General features: G+C 37.9%; 1 protein-coding gene across 4 annotated transcripts in view; it reads right to left on the minus strand.

Annotated features, from left to right (window-relative positions):
* Window positions 1-16203, minus strand: part of Inpp4b (inositol polyphosphate-4-phosphatase type II B) — an 872970-nt gene that overhangs the window by 375807 nt on the left and 480960 nt on the right. For all 4 annotated transcript variants that reach the window (XM_023706482.1, XM_004646208.2, XM_012512698.2 and 1 more), the window contains 2 exons: window positions 2454-2664; window positions 560-604 (listed from right to left, as the gene is read on the minus strand). In XM_023706482.1, coding sequence (XP_023562250.1) covers window positions 560-604; window positions 2454-2544 — 136 coding nt within the window. In that variant the 5' untranslated portion in view covers window positions 2545-2664. The remainder of the gene's footprint in view (window positions 1-559; window positions 605-2453; window positions 2665-16203) is intronic.

Here is a 16203-nt window from a genome sequence, read left to right on the forward strand (position 1 = left end):
TTACACATTTTTTACATGTGACAGATCCTTACAGTTGCTTAAGTAAGTCAAAGCTTGGGTTTAAAGTTGAATTCTGAGTGTCAAAGATTTGTCCATAAAATCAATATGGACGATGAAGGGAGTGACATTTGCAAGTAAGACAGAAAGTGAACAAGAACCTTACAAAAGTCATAAAGAAACACGCAGTGCTGCTCTCCAGGTAGCCAGTTTCTTGTCTAATGGGTAGAAAAGGAAGCAGATTTGTAACAACACTGATCAGCAACAAAATGCAATGGTGGCATTTGAATGAGTGATAGCACAGGACACTTGGTTAAGAGGTAAAGTCCCCTCACCAAGGAACTCTAAATATTTTGGCAGCAAACTAACTTATACAGAAGCTCAACTTTCCTTAGTAATAAACTGGGATAAATAACAACTATCTATGGAAAGCATTTTTAGATAGAACAATGTTCATAAAAGTTTGTACAATATGTAATGACTTAAATAATATATTGTAACTTGCAAACTACTTATATGAATTCCTATTATCTTTATTAATAGAGAAGATGGAATTCCTTACCAAGGATGAATTCTAGTTGTGGTTCATTTGCACTCTTCTGGATACCTGCAAATAACAGATGTAAATTCAGATCTAAATATTTTAACTCATTATTAATGAGAATATGCATCACTGACTTCACCTTGACTTCAGTTTATAAGTATGCAATTATCAGGATGAATAAAGCAGGGCAATCTGGCCCAACTGTAGAGTGCCATCAGGAGGGGCCATAATGCAATAGCAGGACACACAACTAACGTTTTATTGGTCCATTTAGCTCCACAAACAAAAAGAAACTGAGAAATATTGTTTTCATAATCATGACAAATAAGGGACATATTTTTCAATTGTGTGTGTTTCTTTTAGAAACATTCCACAGAATCAGGGTCTCTGAAAAGAACCACTTCTCCCCAGTACTCTCTTAAATAGATTTTCTCTCAAGCCATTCTGACCTGTCATGAGTAGAAAACCTTTAAACTCCTCCAACAAGGTTGTGGCAGGTTTCTTCCTAGTGCTGGTTATTCTGCTATTTTATTGACAGGCGAAATCCACGTTTTGTTCATTGTTTCTACTTCTTTTGTTAGCAATGTGTTAAAAATATAACAGCATGGCTAAATAGTTTATGATCAAGTGAGAGGAAAAGTGAGCCCAAGAGCGAAGGTTTGGAAACGGACACATCGAATGAGTAGGCCACGGAATGGTCAGGCTGCAGAGGGGATGATGTGGGAGGAGGCGCCTGCCGCAACCACACACTGCAGGGTCTTCCTGGGCCTCAGTGGAAGACAACTCGTCGGAGGTCAAGGAAGCAAAATTAAATGTGTGGAAAAGGAAGCCATTTGGCAATAAATGTAATATTATACATTTTTTGTTTATTTTTGCTGGCACATTCATTAGATATTATTTAAATTTACTGGTATTTGATCACTAATATACTTTTAAAGAACATCTTTGTATAAAAATAATGTTCTTATTTGCAGAACTGGTTTTTTTTTTTTCCTTCTGACATGAGAACCATTTATTCTGTTCCCTCCTGCTGACATTTAAGAATGCTACAGTTAAAAATTTTAGACTTCTCAACAGAGGCTAGAGGGATGATCAGGTAGGTCTTTGTAAAATTCAAATAATCTAGATTTTTTTAAAGGTTATTAATTAACTGGGCTACAAACTCTGACAAGCAAATTTCTTCAAAATGCATCCAACTCATACAATTTTCTAAAGATAATTTCTATAATGTAAATTCAACAAGAAGGTTAGGCATACATTTGTCAGTGTTAAGTAATTGGGCAACAGAAACCTTCTGAAAGAAAGACATATTCCATACTAAACAGTAAGCCCTAAGTCCCATAAATTTAAGTATGAGAGAAAACATATAGTTCTTGCAATGTTTTTAATACAAAGATCAATTCTAATGATCAAACTCAAACTTGGCCAAATCTCCACACATGCTCTATTGATGTGAATCTGTGCTCTCTGGAAGGGCAGTAAAAGCCCATGTGTCCTGCGTAACAATTTTTCACTGGTGCTTTCTACTTAAATGTCTTCTGATTTTCAAGAAAATTTTGTGTTCTAAGAAACAATCCCACATAAGAATAAATGAATCCCAACGAGATGGTAACCTTAAATAGTAATAGTGTCTAAGAGGTGTCAGTTTAAAGTTCTAGGGTTTAGGATTTTATTGTTTAGGAATATGTGTGTCAATATAACTTCAGAAAGTAGTAACTATGTCAGGCGTATCACCTGTCTTACTCAAGGTAAAAGATGCACGGCACACCATACACTCACAACACAATAGTAAATACTGCATAGGAAACACATCTAGGCAGCCTTGTGCCATGTGTCGGAATGCACAGCGTTGGTGGTCGGTCACTCTCACCTGCAACTTCAGAGAGCTCCTGGGAGAGGCACACACACTTACTTGTGAACTGAGCGCCACCAGTGTCGTTGGCCTGGGACACAGAAAGAAAGTGCTGGCCTTCTTCTGATGTTCCTTCCTCTTTGATTTCCATTTTTACCTTCACACGTGACTAATTTTCTAAGTATTCTTATCCCAGGGTCACTGGCCACTGATTTCAGGTTCAGTATAGGTGGATCTTCTTGCTAAAGTTCTGATTCCTCACTTTGGAATTCTGCACAAAGAAACATCACAAGTGTAGACCTCAGTTATTTTGGAAATCAATTTAAAGCCAAAAATTAAAAATAGAAGCTACCACTGCTTCACGGGATCCCCTCTCCTGCCTATCCCACTCATACTTGAAGAGCTTGTGCAATCAATGTGCCAAACGTTCAAGATTAAATGTGTGTTCCAAGTAATTGTTGGATGGCCTCATGAGAAACTTCTAAACCCTGAGAGGTATATTCTTTCTTTCTAAGTTAATTCTGTTAGATCACACATAGGCATTGGGACTACTTACTTAATACATACCTAATTTAGCAGCAAGAGGAGACAGCATCTTGTTCAGGTATTAGCCTGTTTTGCAAGGTGAATATTACTATCATTCCTGCCATTAGTATTACCCTCTATCCTCACTTCTACATCCACCCTTGTTAACATTATTCACAACCACATAAAGATAATTTGGCATGACACTCTTCTTCTAAGACGGGCCAACAGGTTGAACAGGAGAGCTTCTAGCCTCATTATTACCCATAGAGTCTCTTGCTATTCTGCCTGATAGTTGTTTAATTGCTTAATGATCGTGGTGTATGGTGAAAAGAATGAATAATAACTCTAAAAAGCTGAAGCTCAAGGGGAAATGAAAGTAATAGCAAATTGATGAAAATTAGCATAGGGAAAGAAAGCTTCTCCAAAAATTTATGCAGACAGCCTCAAATAGTTACAAATTCATTTTGATACTTAGCATGATATACATGACCAAGAATAAATTGAAAAAAATCAATGTTGTTTTAAATCAAGTTACCAGCTGAATTAAAATGTGTAAAAAATCTTTAAGTGTCTACCCAGTTCTGTTTAATGAGATAGCAACAATTGAGCTGGGTTTGGAATACTGATGTCGTCTCAAACTTCACAAATCAACAGCTTTGCTTTCTGTTGGTCTCCACAAAGCAGTTTCATTTATAATTCAGCTCAAGTTTTAAGAATCACCTTGCAAAAATTAAATCCAGAGTATGTCTCAAATCTTTCAGAAAACATTACCATATATTTGCAGATAAATACATATTGGCTTGTAATAATAAAATATACTTTCTGGGATGAAGAGCTATGATGCCATCAACATAACAAATCTAAATTTGTGTTTTGAATTTTGTGCTAATACCTGCTAATTTATTTTGCGACTATTACACTTAAGCATATTTTCTGTAATGGGTGGATGTGTGCATTGCAGCATGCCATCCGAAGGACAGATGCCCACCATGGAGTAATATCTGCCCCATATTGCAATATATGTGTCACTTAGACATAAGGACTTTGTTGACTTCTCTGTACTTTTTGACTACAAATCCAACCATTAGCTTTCATGAACTAACTTCAAAATTTGGAAGGAGGGGCTGGGAAGATGGCTCAGTGGAATAAGTGCTCCCCTGGCAAGCACAAGGGCCTGAGTTCAATCCCTGGTTCCAAAAAAAAAAAAAAGAAAAAAAAGAAAAAGAAAAAGAGAAAAAGAAAAAGAAAAAAGAAAAAAAGAAAGGAAACCCACAAGAGACAGTATGATGTATCCTTGAAGGACAGAAATTAAATACAATAATGGTGAACAATGTATGGAACAAATGTCCACCCTGTACTTGTACATGTGCAATTTGTAGCTGAGAAGAGAGGACTGAAGCCCATATTTCCCCAGCCCCAACTAGTGCATTACAGAAGGTGACTTCAATTTCAGAGTGAATAGAGCCAACTACACTAAATAAGTTTCATGTAATAACCTTTGAGATTACATTTCCATCGTTCCTTTGTTGCACTGAAGACTAATTTAAGCTTTGATATACTCATTACAAGAATATGTACTTTAGAAGGGATCGGTGACAATGCTCCCAGAAAACAGCTGCATTTCAAAGTGGGAAACACAGAATTTGAGACGGCTTTGTTGGGCGCAACGGTTTCTTTTCTGTATCAATCTGGAAGTATTCTGTTTTTTGTGATCACGCACAAGAATAGACTGTGGTTTTGCACACCACAGGTACATTTCAAAGGGATGACTTTTCAGCATCTTGAATACCCAGTCCAGCTCTCACATCTTTCATCCTACTCAGAAGAATCCTAAGCCAAGTGGTTACAAGGAAACATTCTCAGCTCTCTTCTGCTTCCTTACAGGAGACACATTTCTGGCAGCAATAGTTCAGCTATGTAAAACTGAACAATGTATCACACCTGCCACTGCCATAATGATATTTCCTAATATTCTGTACTCATCACATGAAAAGAACAATCTTGTATGTACATGAAAATGCCCTATCGGAAGACAATGCCCAATTAGGGAAAGAAGACTATTAATATAAGGAGAAATCACAGACATTACATGACGAATGGGTCACTGTGATGCATCTGAGGATAGGAACCTGCAGTCAGACGCTGGCCCCTCCTTAGGGGGAAATCAATCGCACAGTATCATGATGTCAGGACAGAGTGATCTGATGGTGAATCACAGTACAGGAGACAATGCTATGGAAAGTTCCTGAGCTGAGATGGTACTTTTTGCCAATATCATATTTCTTTCCGTCACAGTAACATATAACACAGTTCTTAACAAATTTGAGAATTTTATGACACAAGTAAAAAAGATCTAGGAACTATAATAAAAAATACAGATGATGAAAACAATGGAAGAGGCATTAGATCTCTTACTGACTACATATAACAAGTTGTGGTAAGGACATCCAGTCTTTAAGTACTAAATAATGCAACTTATTTAAGACAATCTTTTCCTTAAAAACTAGTATAGATCCATGACTGTTATCATGCTGGGGGAAGAAGGGCAAAATAATTAGGTTTGGGAAAAAAAGATATGGTAAATTGGTTTTCTCTCATTCTCTATTAAAGAGCTACACTTGGTTGGCCAATGTCTAGAATTTTTATGTAATGAGCTTAATATACTTCTGATAGCCATGAAATTGGAACCAAAGTTAGGCATAGACAAGAGAAGGAGCCAAGGATAACCGCTGGTGGCAAAGCCCATTGGTAGATGGAGGGGGATGTTATGCCCCCCAGTATAAATCTGCAAGGGGCCACCTTTCCCCCTGCTCCTGTGCCAACACTGGGCTTTCTCACCAAAGTACGAGGAGATCAATGTTTGAATGGACAGAGAGCAATGTCTTCTATTTAAGCCCAGGAGTCCCTCTGAATCTTTCCTTGCCTGAATGGGCCTGAAGAGAGACTACCTGGCTTCAAAGAGACCTGAAGAAATCAGAGCTGAAAGCTAACAGGTCAGCTTTGAGTTTTCTGACAAAGGTAGGAGACAACCCTACAGCAGAAGTTGGGATAATGACATCCCAGGCCAAGAAACAGGCTGACCATCTGCCTAAAGCTCAGTAGGTTTCTCTTGCACTGAGCCAAAGTGAGACCCAGGTAATGAGATGGTGCAGGCTGGGATAAGAACAGACAGTCTGGGGCCAGGGAGAAGGCTCTGTAGAATAAGCACTTCCCTGACAAGCGCAAAGGCCTGAGCTCAATCCCTGTTTCCTAAAAAAAGAGAATAGTCTATGGGTTACTCTAGTCAGGTGGGAGGCAGTGGCAGAGATAGGACTGCCGTGCTTCAGTGGACAATGACAATGTCTATGTAGTAACAGTGCGAGAACTGTAAGCTTGATTTACTGTTGCCTTGTGGGCATGTGAGACTGTCCTCACAAAAGGAAAGGGAAGGCCATCTGAGGGACACTTAAACAGAATGAGTAATATGGCTTAGATGGCTTTATAAAATATAGATTCAAGCAATATGGACTGAATATTAAAAAGATTTTTTTTTGGTATGTTTTCTTGTGCTTAACTAGCAGGTACTTACAAACTCACAGAAGAAAAAGAAGAGAAAGACCTTTCAGTGAAAGACAAACCACTGTTGCCACAAAATTAAATATTTTGTTAATTAAATGTTTTAAATTATTTAAATTAAACATATATATGTATACATGTTTTATAGAGAATATCTTTTAATATCCCAATATATTTCTGCCTTTAAAATAAGCAGATCAGAGGTAAATAGAATAGTCTTCCAAATAGATAAAAATACATAAGTGACTTAAAATCCTTCATGAAAAAGCAGTCTGAGGGGAGAAAAGAAAGTGAATAAATAAAGTGGAATATAGGTGGCAGGAGAGGGGTGGCACTCGGCACGGATTACCAAGGTGTGGAGCAGCGGGGAGTAGCAAAGTGAGGGTTCTAAGAGATCTAGGAGCCCTCACTGGAGACGCTCCAGGAGACTGCCAAGGTGAGAGCGTACTGCATTCCAAGGCAGCACTGCAGGACAAACACCGGGTGTGGAAAATAAGGAAAGCTGCTGTGTCGCAACATGAGCAAATGTAACATGTTGGCTGCACTACTTTGTGCTTTTGGCTTTTATTTTTATTTCCTTTCTAGCAATGCCATTTTTTCAGATATAATAAAATAATTTGCATAACATAAAAGAGATAATGGCAGCGCTACTCTGATTGAATTGGGATTAATAAACACAGTCTGCCTCTGCATTCGCCTCTTAGCCTTATTCTTCCTGTGAGGATTCTGTTAAATGTCCTCCTGGATGTTGTTTGAAGATTTCCTAGTTCCCGCCTATCAACCCTCCCATTCACCCTCTGCCCCTCCTCTCTCTCTCTCTCTCTCTCTCTCTCTCTCTCTCTCTCTTTATATAATATATAATAATTTTATTAATGAAATGGGAATTTCTTGCTGCCATAGCAATGTTACAGAGATAAGCAAAAATCAGGTAACAGAAGAGCCTGTAGGCCAAGCTAGAGAAACAGGGCTAACCTGTTAGATCAGAAATAAGCCAGATTAAACAGCCTTTAAGCAACAGTGTTGTCTCAGTTATTCCTCTTTCATTGCCGGGGCTAATACCCAACACTCAAAATGAGGGAAGGAAAGGTTTATTTTATTTTATTTTATTTTGTGGTACTGGGATTGAACTCAGGACCTTGTACTTGCCAAGTCAAGTGCAGGAAAGGTTTATTTAGCTCACAGTTACTGGAGGTTTCTGTCTATACTCAGCTGGCTCCAAGGCAGAGTGGCACATGGCAGAAGGCAGCAGTTCATGTTGGTGGAAGGCAGCAAAACAGCAAGAGCAAAGGGAGGAGTAAGAGCAACTTGCTACAAAGAGCAAGTCTGTCTCCCTTATGTTGCATTCAGGCTATCCACCCTAGGCTGGGTGCAGTACTCACACCCATAATCCCAGCAGCATTTACACCCATAATCCCAGCAGCATTTATATCCATAATCCCAGGAGCACTCACACCCATAATTCCAGTGGACCCAAAGTTAATTACAAACTCCAGAAGTTTGCCCCATGACTGCATGAGACTTTGAGAGGGACAACTACACACAAGCCATAACAAAAGTGAATCAGTCATATTTGAATTTTAGAAAGGTCACAAGGAATCAAAATTTAAAACATACTAAAACATGATAATGGAAAATAAAAACAGGCTGGAGAGATAGCTCAGTGATCTAAGTGACTGCCTGGCAAGCTCAGGGACTGGGGTTCAAGCCCCAGGACCACACGCTGTGCTGACCCTGCCCCCAGGTACCCTAAACAAGCCACAGAGAATGGGTGCCATGGCACATGCCTGTAATTCCAGGGGTGGGGAGGCTAAGACAGGAGGGTCACTGCAGTCTGAGCTGCACAGTGAGACCCCATACCAAAGAAAGGGAAGGAAGGAAGGAAAGGAATGAAGAAAGTAAGTAAGTTACTTTCACATTCCATGGAAATAAAATAATAATGAGGTTAAATTGATAGAAATAAATGAATGGAATAAAAGAACCACAATTCCAAGGAAAGCTGTTAAAAAAATTTTAACTGGTAACAAAATCTTAAGGAATATTGAGTTAAAATAATGAAAAATTGGAAACTTCTGACATCCAATTTATTGCAGACCATTTAAACCATGTGGAGAATACAGGAGGAGGAATTTTAGTACAGAGTTAGAGTTTACTTTTCACTATATTGTTGTGGCATGAAAAAATACTTAGAAGTTAATGAAACACACATGGGACTATGTTTTTACGAGTGATATTAAGGCTAGAAAAGTATATCTAAAATCATTAGCAAATAGTTATGTCAAAAGAATGTATAAAGTCACAAAAGAAAAATTATGGGCTGGGGAGTTAGCTCAGCAACCTAAGTGCCTGCCTAACAACTCAAGGTCCTGAGTTTGATTCCAGGTACCCAAAAAATAAATAAATAAAAATAAAGTAAAATAAAAGCATGTAATGAGAAGATACATTTAAAGAGTCACTAGAAAGACAAAGCTATCTACGGGGATAAGAAGGATTCCTTGCAGAAGTGTGGACAGGAGGTGAGAAGCAGCAGCGAGGAGCCATGCATGGCCCTGCAACCTCACTTCACGTAGTAGGCATTCTCAAGTACACAAGGCTGCTTGGTGAAGAGATGACTTTAGCCTTTAATGATGTGGAGGCACAAGCATAGCTAAGGGCTAAAAGGATACAGGCATGAAACAAGAGACCCCAATCGAAGACCAAGGCGAGAGGGAAGCATTGGGCAGGCGAGGACAGCTCTGAAGGATGCGCCGCTGCAATGGGAGGGGTGGAAGGGACTTGGAAATGCATCATGATCTGAGTAGCAAGGCACTGAGGCTGGATGACATTTTCCCTGCTGGCCTCATAGTTTTCCTCCAAACAAAGGGCATATTTAGAAACCAAGTGTAGGGAAACATTTCTCCACTCAACTTCTTTTTTTTTTTTCGGAACCAGGGATTGAACTCAGGCCCTTGCGCTTGCTATGGAAGCACTTATTCCACTGAGCCATCTCCCCGGCCCCTCTCCACTCAACTTCTAAAGCACAGACCACAGAGGAAAAGATTAATCAATTTCAGTACATTCAAATTAAAAAATTCTAGAGTCAAAAGATATAAGACAATATGAAAAACAAACCACACTTCCCTTTCTCCTTGGTCTTTGGTTGCTCTCTTTTTTCATGCCTGTATCCTTTCAGCCCCTAGCTATGCTCATCCTTCCACGTTATTAAAGGCTAAAGTCATCTCTTCACCAAGCAGCCTTGTGTACTAGCAAATATGTATGGAAGGGTCCGCCTTCCACGTAGAATTATAGAGATGAAAAATGTATCACTTTCATTCTAATCTCATGCAAGCTGGATAATCTATAAATGTACAGCTTTCCCTTAACTAAGAGGAAATATGAAGTCTCAGGGCTAACAGGTTTGACTTTAATTTAAAACAGATGCTACCATGGAGCATAGAATGAATAGATAACAGGCCCAAATGAGCTAGTAGTAAGAACTGATTCAGGATTTTATGAATTACTGAAGGTCAGCTCTGAGTTAGTAGGGGAGCATAGACTAGTGATTGAGACACGATTCATTGGTCACATCCACATGATGAAAGCTCTGTCCTGTGCATCTCCCCAAGATGCTCAGAGAAAGATGGGGAGCAGAATGGGAGTTTAGGGAAGTTGAAGGGAAGCCCATCATAGCGGGAAGAGCATGAGCCACATCATGGACCTTCTGTTGGCAGGACAAAAGTGACCGACCCTAGTACCACAACGGAACCTCAAGGACTTAAAAATAAGGCGATCAGGGGATAGAAGCAAGGAAAAAGTGGGAAATCCTTCCAGCGCAAGAGGATTAAGGATTCTCTGATTTTCCATTGCAATTAGAGAGCAAAATCTCTAGTCATTCAGCTCCAGCCTAAGCACGAGCAAGCACCAGAAGAAAGCCCCGCTCATGATGCACAGAAAGTAAGCATGGAAATTATTAAAAAAAAACAGGTAAATTACTCACTAGATGGATTCAAACCTCCTAATGTAAAGTCAAGGGCCTAGCAGAATAGGAATCGTCACTTCCTGGCACAAACACAGTTTACCTCAGACTTTCCTTAAGTGCATAGCATATATACAAGGAAGCGAATGAGGAAGAAAAAAGTAAAGAAACCTTGCCAAGAGAAAACGTAAAAATAGAACTCAAAAGAGCCAGATTCACACATTACCCAAAGGTAGAACTATAGGAAACAGATTGAAAAAGAAGATGTGGTGAAGACTTCCGGGAAAGATATAGAATTTGCATGATCAGATGGGTCATTTTAGCAGACAGAGCATTTATAAAATTAATACTATTGAAATACTAGAAATGTAAACCATGATAATATAATAAAAATACCTTTGATAGACTTATCTATAGATTTTTCAATACTAAGAAAAGAAGTATTTTTGAATATAGCCCAATAGAAGTTCCTCAAATTGAAACACAAAGAATAAAAAGAGAAAACTAAATTGGATTCAAAAGCTGTGCGACAATAGCAAGCCTAGTATAAGAGATATCTGAATCGCAGATGAAATACTAGCACAGGATGAATATTTGAAGTGCTAATGATTAAGAAAAATTCCAAAAATATTGAAAGACACTGAAGCACACATTCAATATTGTAAGTTCAGAAAACACCAACCATGATAAAATTATTCCCCTCTCTAATAAACCAACACAAAAGAAAAAATCCCATATGTATCAACTTAAAGCACTGAAAACCAACAATCAGTAGAGAACTGCGAAGGTTACTGGAGGAAAAAAAAAAAAAAAAGACAAATTATATACAGACAAATGAGGTAAGCATTATAATCGCCTCCTTGTTAGAAACTAGTTAATTCAGAACAACAATGTGATATCTTCAAAGTTACACACACAAAAAAAAAAAAAAAGAAAGAAAAGAAAAAGAAAAAGAAGACCTATCAGTCTAGACATCTGTACAATGGAAAAATAATTTGGAAGACCTAAGGAGAAATAAAGGTGAATGACAAATTCATTACCAACACTTCAAGAAATAAAGGAAGTTCTTCAAGCACGACACAACAGGAAAATAGTTCGATTTTAAAAAGGAATGAGGAGCTCTGTAGACGAAATCAAGGAAAGTAAAAAGTTAATTTCTTCTTTTCTTGGTTTTAACTCAGATTTTGGAAAACACTTTCTGTTAAAGGACAGACAGTAAATATTTTGTGCTTTAGGGGAAATACATCTTTGTCACAGCCACTGAACTTGTGTTGCAGTATGAAATAGGCACTGATAGTGCAAAACATGGATATGTTACAATAAACATTTTTTATAAAACCTACTTATATTTTGGGGTTGGGCTACATACCAGTATTGACCATGTATTAGTGATACCAGCAAAATCAGTAGAAACACATTGCATGTTTATAGCATGTTAAAAGACAATGCATAAGATTAATAGCAAAAATAAGGGGAAAAAGAATGAAAACTATATAATATGATCTTTTTATTAAAAAGATAGTTTACAATTTTATCACTAAAATATTTGAAAGTTAGATATAGATTTGAAAGTTAATTATAATACATGGTAATCCCTTATTAAGAAGTATAATAGGATAGTAATGGAGATGGAATGGAATAAGAATACATAATTCAACTATTATCAAGGGAAAAGAACATTAAAACAGATAGAATAGAGAAAAAATAACTAGCAAAATATTTCCAATACAAACATGTCAATAATTACCTTACATGCAGGTCTACATAGAACAGATGTGCATGTGCACACACACACACACACACACACACACACACACACAATTAATAGCCAAACACTAGAACTTTTGCACAAAGCAAAATTTGCTTCATGCTTCATAACTGTTCTTAAACATGAAATATATTGAAGCAAAGGGATAGAAAAATACATGCAACAGAAATGCTAGTCAAAAGAAAACTATAGTAGTTGTACTAATATCAGCCAAAATTGACTGCATACCAAAGAATGTTATCAGGGCCATTCTTAGTTATATAATGGTTAATTCACCAAGAAGATATAATGATCCTAAATGTGTATGCATCTAACCTCAGAACTTCATACTACATGAAACAAAACTGATCAGAGAAATAAACTCTATTATACCTGGAGATATCAACATTTTTCTCTCAATAACTGACAGAAAAAATAATCAATGAGCACAGAAACTTAAGCAATATGACAAGTAAATTCATGTAACTGACATTAATAGAACAATCTACCCAAAGAACAGAATGCATATTATTTCATAGATTATATTCTGGGTCATCAACCTTAAAATTTTTAGAAGAAATTTTGAATCAAAATAAAGTCACTATGTTATATATCAATATATGCTTAGAGGAAATCAGTATTAAATGTACATGTTAGAAAAGAGGGTCTCAGGTCAATACATAAGTTTATATGTTATAAACAGAAACATGCAAATTAAACATAAATTAACTGGGCTACTAATTTCAATTATTTCATTGAAAGGAACAGTTAGTGTTTATATTATTTGATCAATTTTACATGCCTATATCTGATAATATGAACACCTACTTTGAGGAAAACAATATATAATATATAAACCATTGTCAATGTTCTATCATCTTGTTTCAAATTTCTGTATAATTTTTACTGCTTTTCATTGTCTTTAAAAGTCTAAATAAAGAAAATGTATATAACTAATATACCTGATGAGATTTACTTTCCACTATATATTAAAAATTCTAGGAAATTAATAATAAGATACACAGCCAGGTAAAAAGCTCTCAAAACATTCAAAAATAATTATTAAACATAAATTGTCAAGAAATAGATTAAGAGATTTTCAATTTTACTAGTAAGTAAGGAACTATGAACTAAAATCAAATAAGTTATAATTATATACCTATCAATAAGTAAAATTTTAGTTCTTAAACCCTTAAATATTGATAAGGACATATATCAATACAAATTTTTGCACACTCATGAAGCACCAGTCATATAGAAATTACTTTGATACTATCTAGTAAAGCTGAAAAGCCATTCTACCAAAAAGCATATATTCTAGAGAAACCCTTTCAAATGTAGATCAGGAAAAATTTATGAAAAGATTCATAACTAATATAAGTCTATTATTAGAATATTGAAAATAAGCTAAATGTTTATGAATAAGAAGGTAGATAAACCATGGTTTATTTGCTCTATATAGTAGCAACATCTAAAGAATCTTCATTTCATGTAGTAACACAGGTAAACTCAAAGCACTGAGAAAGTAAGAATTGCCTGTGGAGGGCCAGGAGTACTAGTGAGTCTTCTGTTGGCTGGGACAATATACTGCTTGACACCCACCGCTTACGAGTTTGATTTGGCTCATGTGTTTGGGAGGATCAGTCTTGTGGCCAGCTGGCCACAAGGCAGAAACTGCATGATGTAATGTCATCACAGAGAAAACTGCACAGCTCACAGAAGCCAGAAACCAGAGAGGCAAAGGAGGAACCAGGGACAGAGATGCGCTGTGCATAGGCACCACTCCAGCTGCATGCCTCTTCCCGGTGGTCTCACCTCCTATCCGCACACTTAGTTATGAACTGCACTGGTGAGTGCAGCGTCCCATGAGCCAAGCGTCTTCCCAAAGCCCCATCTCTGAACACATGAGTCTTTGGGGTTACAATCTAGATCTAGAAGATAACAGGCAGAAAGAGCAAGAAACGACAGCACTTATAGAGAAAGGAAGCCATGTAAAGTAATACGTGGTAGTCCTCTATATGCGTAGACAGGGGTGAGTGTAATGGAGTGCATGAGGAGCATTAAATCTGAATTATTGTGGAGTTTGGGGAGAAGGGGTTTTGGGGATGTGACCCCAGAGGGGAGCACACTGTCTTCTGCTGTTCTGGAAAACTTATTTCTTAAACTGAGTAATAGAAAGAGAATATTGACTCTACCCATTTTCTTTAGACTTTGCTATATCCTGAATATTCATAGTGAGTATAGCTACAGAGAGGTAAAACTATATGTTGACACAGAATGTCAGTGAATCAGTTGGAGGAGAGAGATGGAGTTTCAGGCTGGCCTTTGGAGCACAAGGTGAGAACCTACCGGGGCAGCTGTCAGGGTCTGGCCAGGTCTGAAGACCAACATTTATGGAGTTTCAGTCTGATTCCCCAAGTGGATTTCTCCACAGTGTTCAGCAGAATAAGACCAACACAATCCACACTGTTGAGATTTTGTGGAAAGAGTGATGCCAGAATAACTGTACAACAGAAATGTAAGTGAAAGCCTGGATTGCAATGGCATTAAAAGGGAAATATGCAGTGTATTGAGCCAGCCGAGAAATGCTCAGTTCTAAGTGAAGAAAAGTTCAGGGGACAGTCATGAAATGAATGGGTGGCTGAAGTGGTGCTGTGAGACCCTAGACTCAGGAAGGCAAAGCATCTAGGGTGTTAGATCAGTTATTTCCTGGGGAATCTGAAGTCATTCAAAATGCAGTCAAGACCCAGGGACCCAGGAAAGGCCACATGCTTCTAGAGAAGTCTGGAGAGAGTACAAGTTGGGACAGTGAATATGACAAATGGAACCAAAGGTGTTATGTAGCCAGGCATCTGTAATCTTAAATGGAGTCATAGTGACAGAAGATTCTTGGGGCATTAAGAAAATAATAAGTAAATAACCTTGCCTCTGCACTCTGTACTGCACACACAGAAGAAATGCCTGGCAAGCACTTAGTTCTCTCAGAAAGACAGAAAAGAAAACTTATCCAAAGAAGTGGAAAAGGAAAGGACTATTCTTCATAGAAAGAAAAGATCTCAGAACAAGCTAAGCTAAGCTAAAGCACAGGGACCGTGGTTCAATCCCCAGCACCACATGCCAGCCAGCCCCGCCCCCTGGTGGGCTGAGCTGGCCACACACACACACACACACACACAAATAAATAAAATATTAAAAATAAAGAAAACTAATTTTAAAAAATCTTTAAAAAAGAAAGAAAAGATCTCATCGATATGTCATATTTAAATAAAAAGTAAGAAGACTAGATCATGGCCAACTAAAAACACAGAAATACAGCTAGCAAGGGAAACAATGGGAGGCTCTTGTGGGATAGGTGGAATCAGGCACTGATGGTTATGAGGCATTGAATAATTGGATTTTCTTGGGATCTAAGTAGACCCCTGGTTCAAGGTGGTTCCTGGCTCATGTGTAGGTTGAAATCCATGGAGGGAATGCTGGAGGCTTGATGATGTTTATCTCGAGCTTTTCCTCAGTTTTCCAAAGAAGGCTCTGACACCCAGTATTGAATCAATTACTTTTTCATATCCACCTCAAAGAAAAGCAGAGCACAAGAGTAAGACTTTCTTGTGATGCTAATGAACGCTTTAAATAGCTAAACCTCTGAATTTGCTCACTTTACAGTAGTCATTCTATCAATAATTCATTCCAGTAAACTAGATGTAATTCATAGTGTCAGGGCACAAGAATGTGACACTATGGGAGAGCTCTTGCCTAGCAAATGACTATTCTTGGGTTTGAGTCCCATAGCCACAAAATAAATGAACAAATGAACAGAAGGAGCAGTAGGAGGAAGAAGAGAAGAAAAAGGAGGATGAGAAGGAGAAGGGGGAGGAGGAGGAAGAGAAAAGGAGAAGGAGGAACAGAAGAAGAAAGAGGAGGAAGCAGTGGAGGAGAACAAAGAAGAGAATAAGGAGGGGGAGAAGAGGAGAAGGAGGATAACAGAAAGAAGAGGAGGTTGGCTCATGTGTTTGGGAGGATCAGTCTTGTGG

The sequence above is a fragment of the Octodon degus genome, unplaced genomic scaffold (genome assembly GCF_000260255.1).
Source record: "Octodon degus isolate 3935 unplaced genomic scaffold, OctDeg1.0 scaffold00260, whole genome shotgun sequence".
Lineage (NCBI taxonomy): Eukaryota > Metazoa > Chordata > Mammalia > Rodentia > Octodontidae > Octodon > Octodon degus.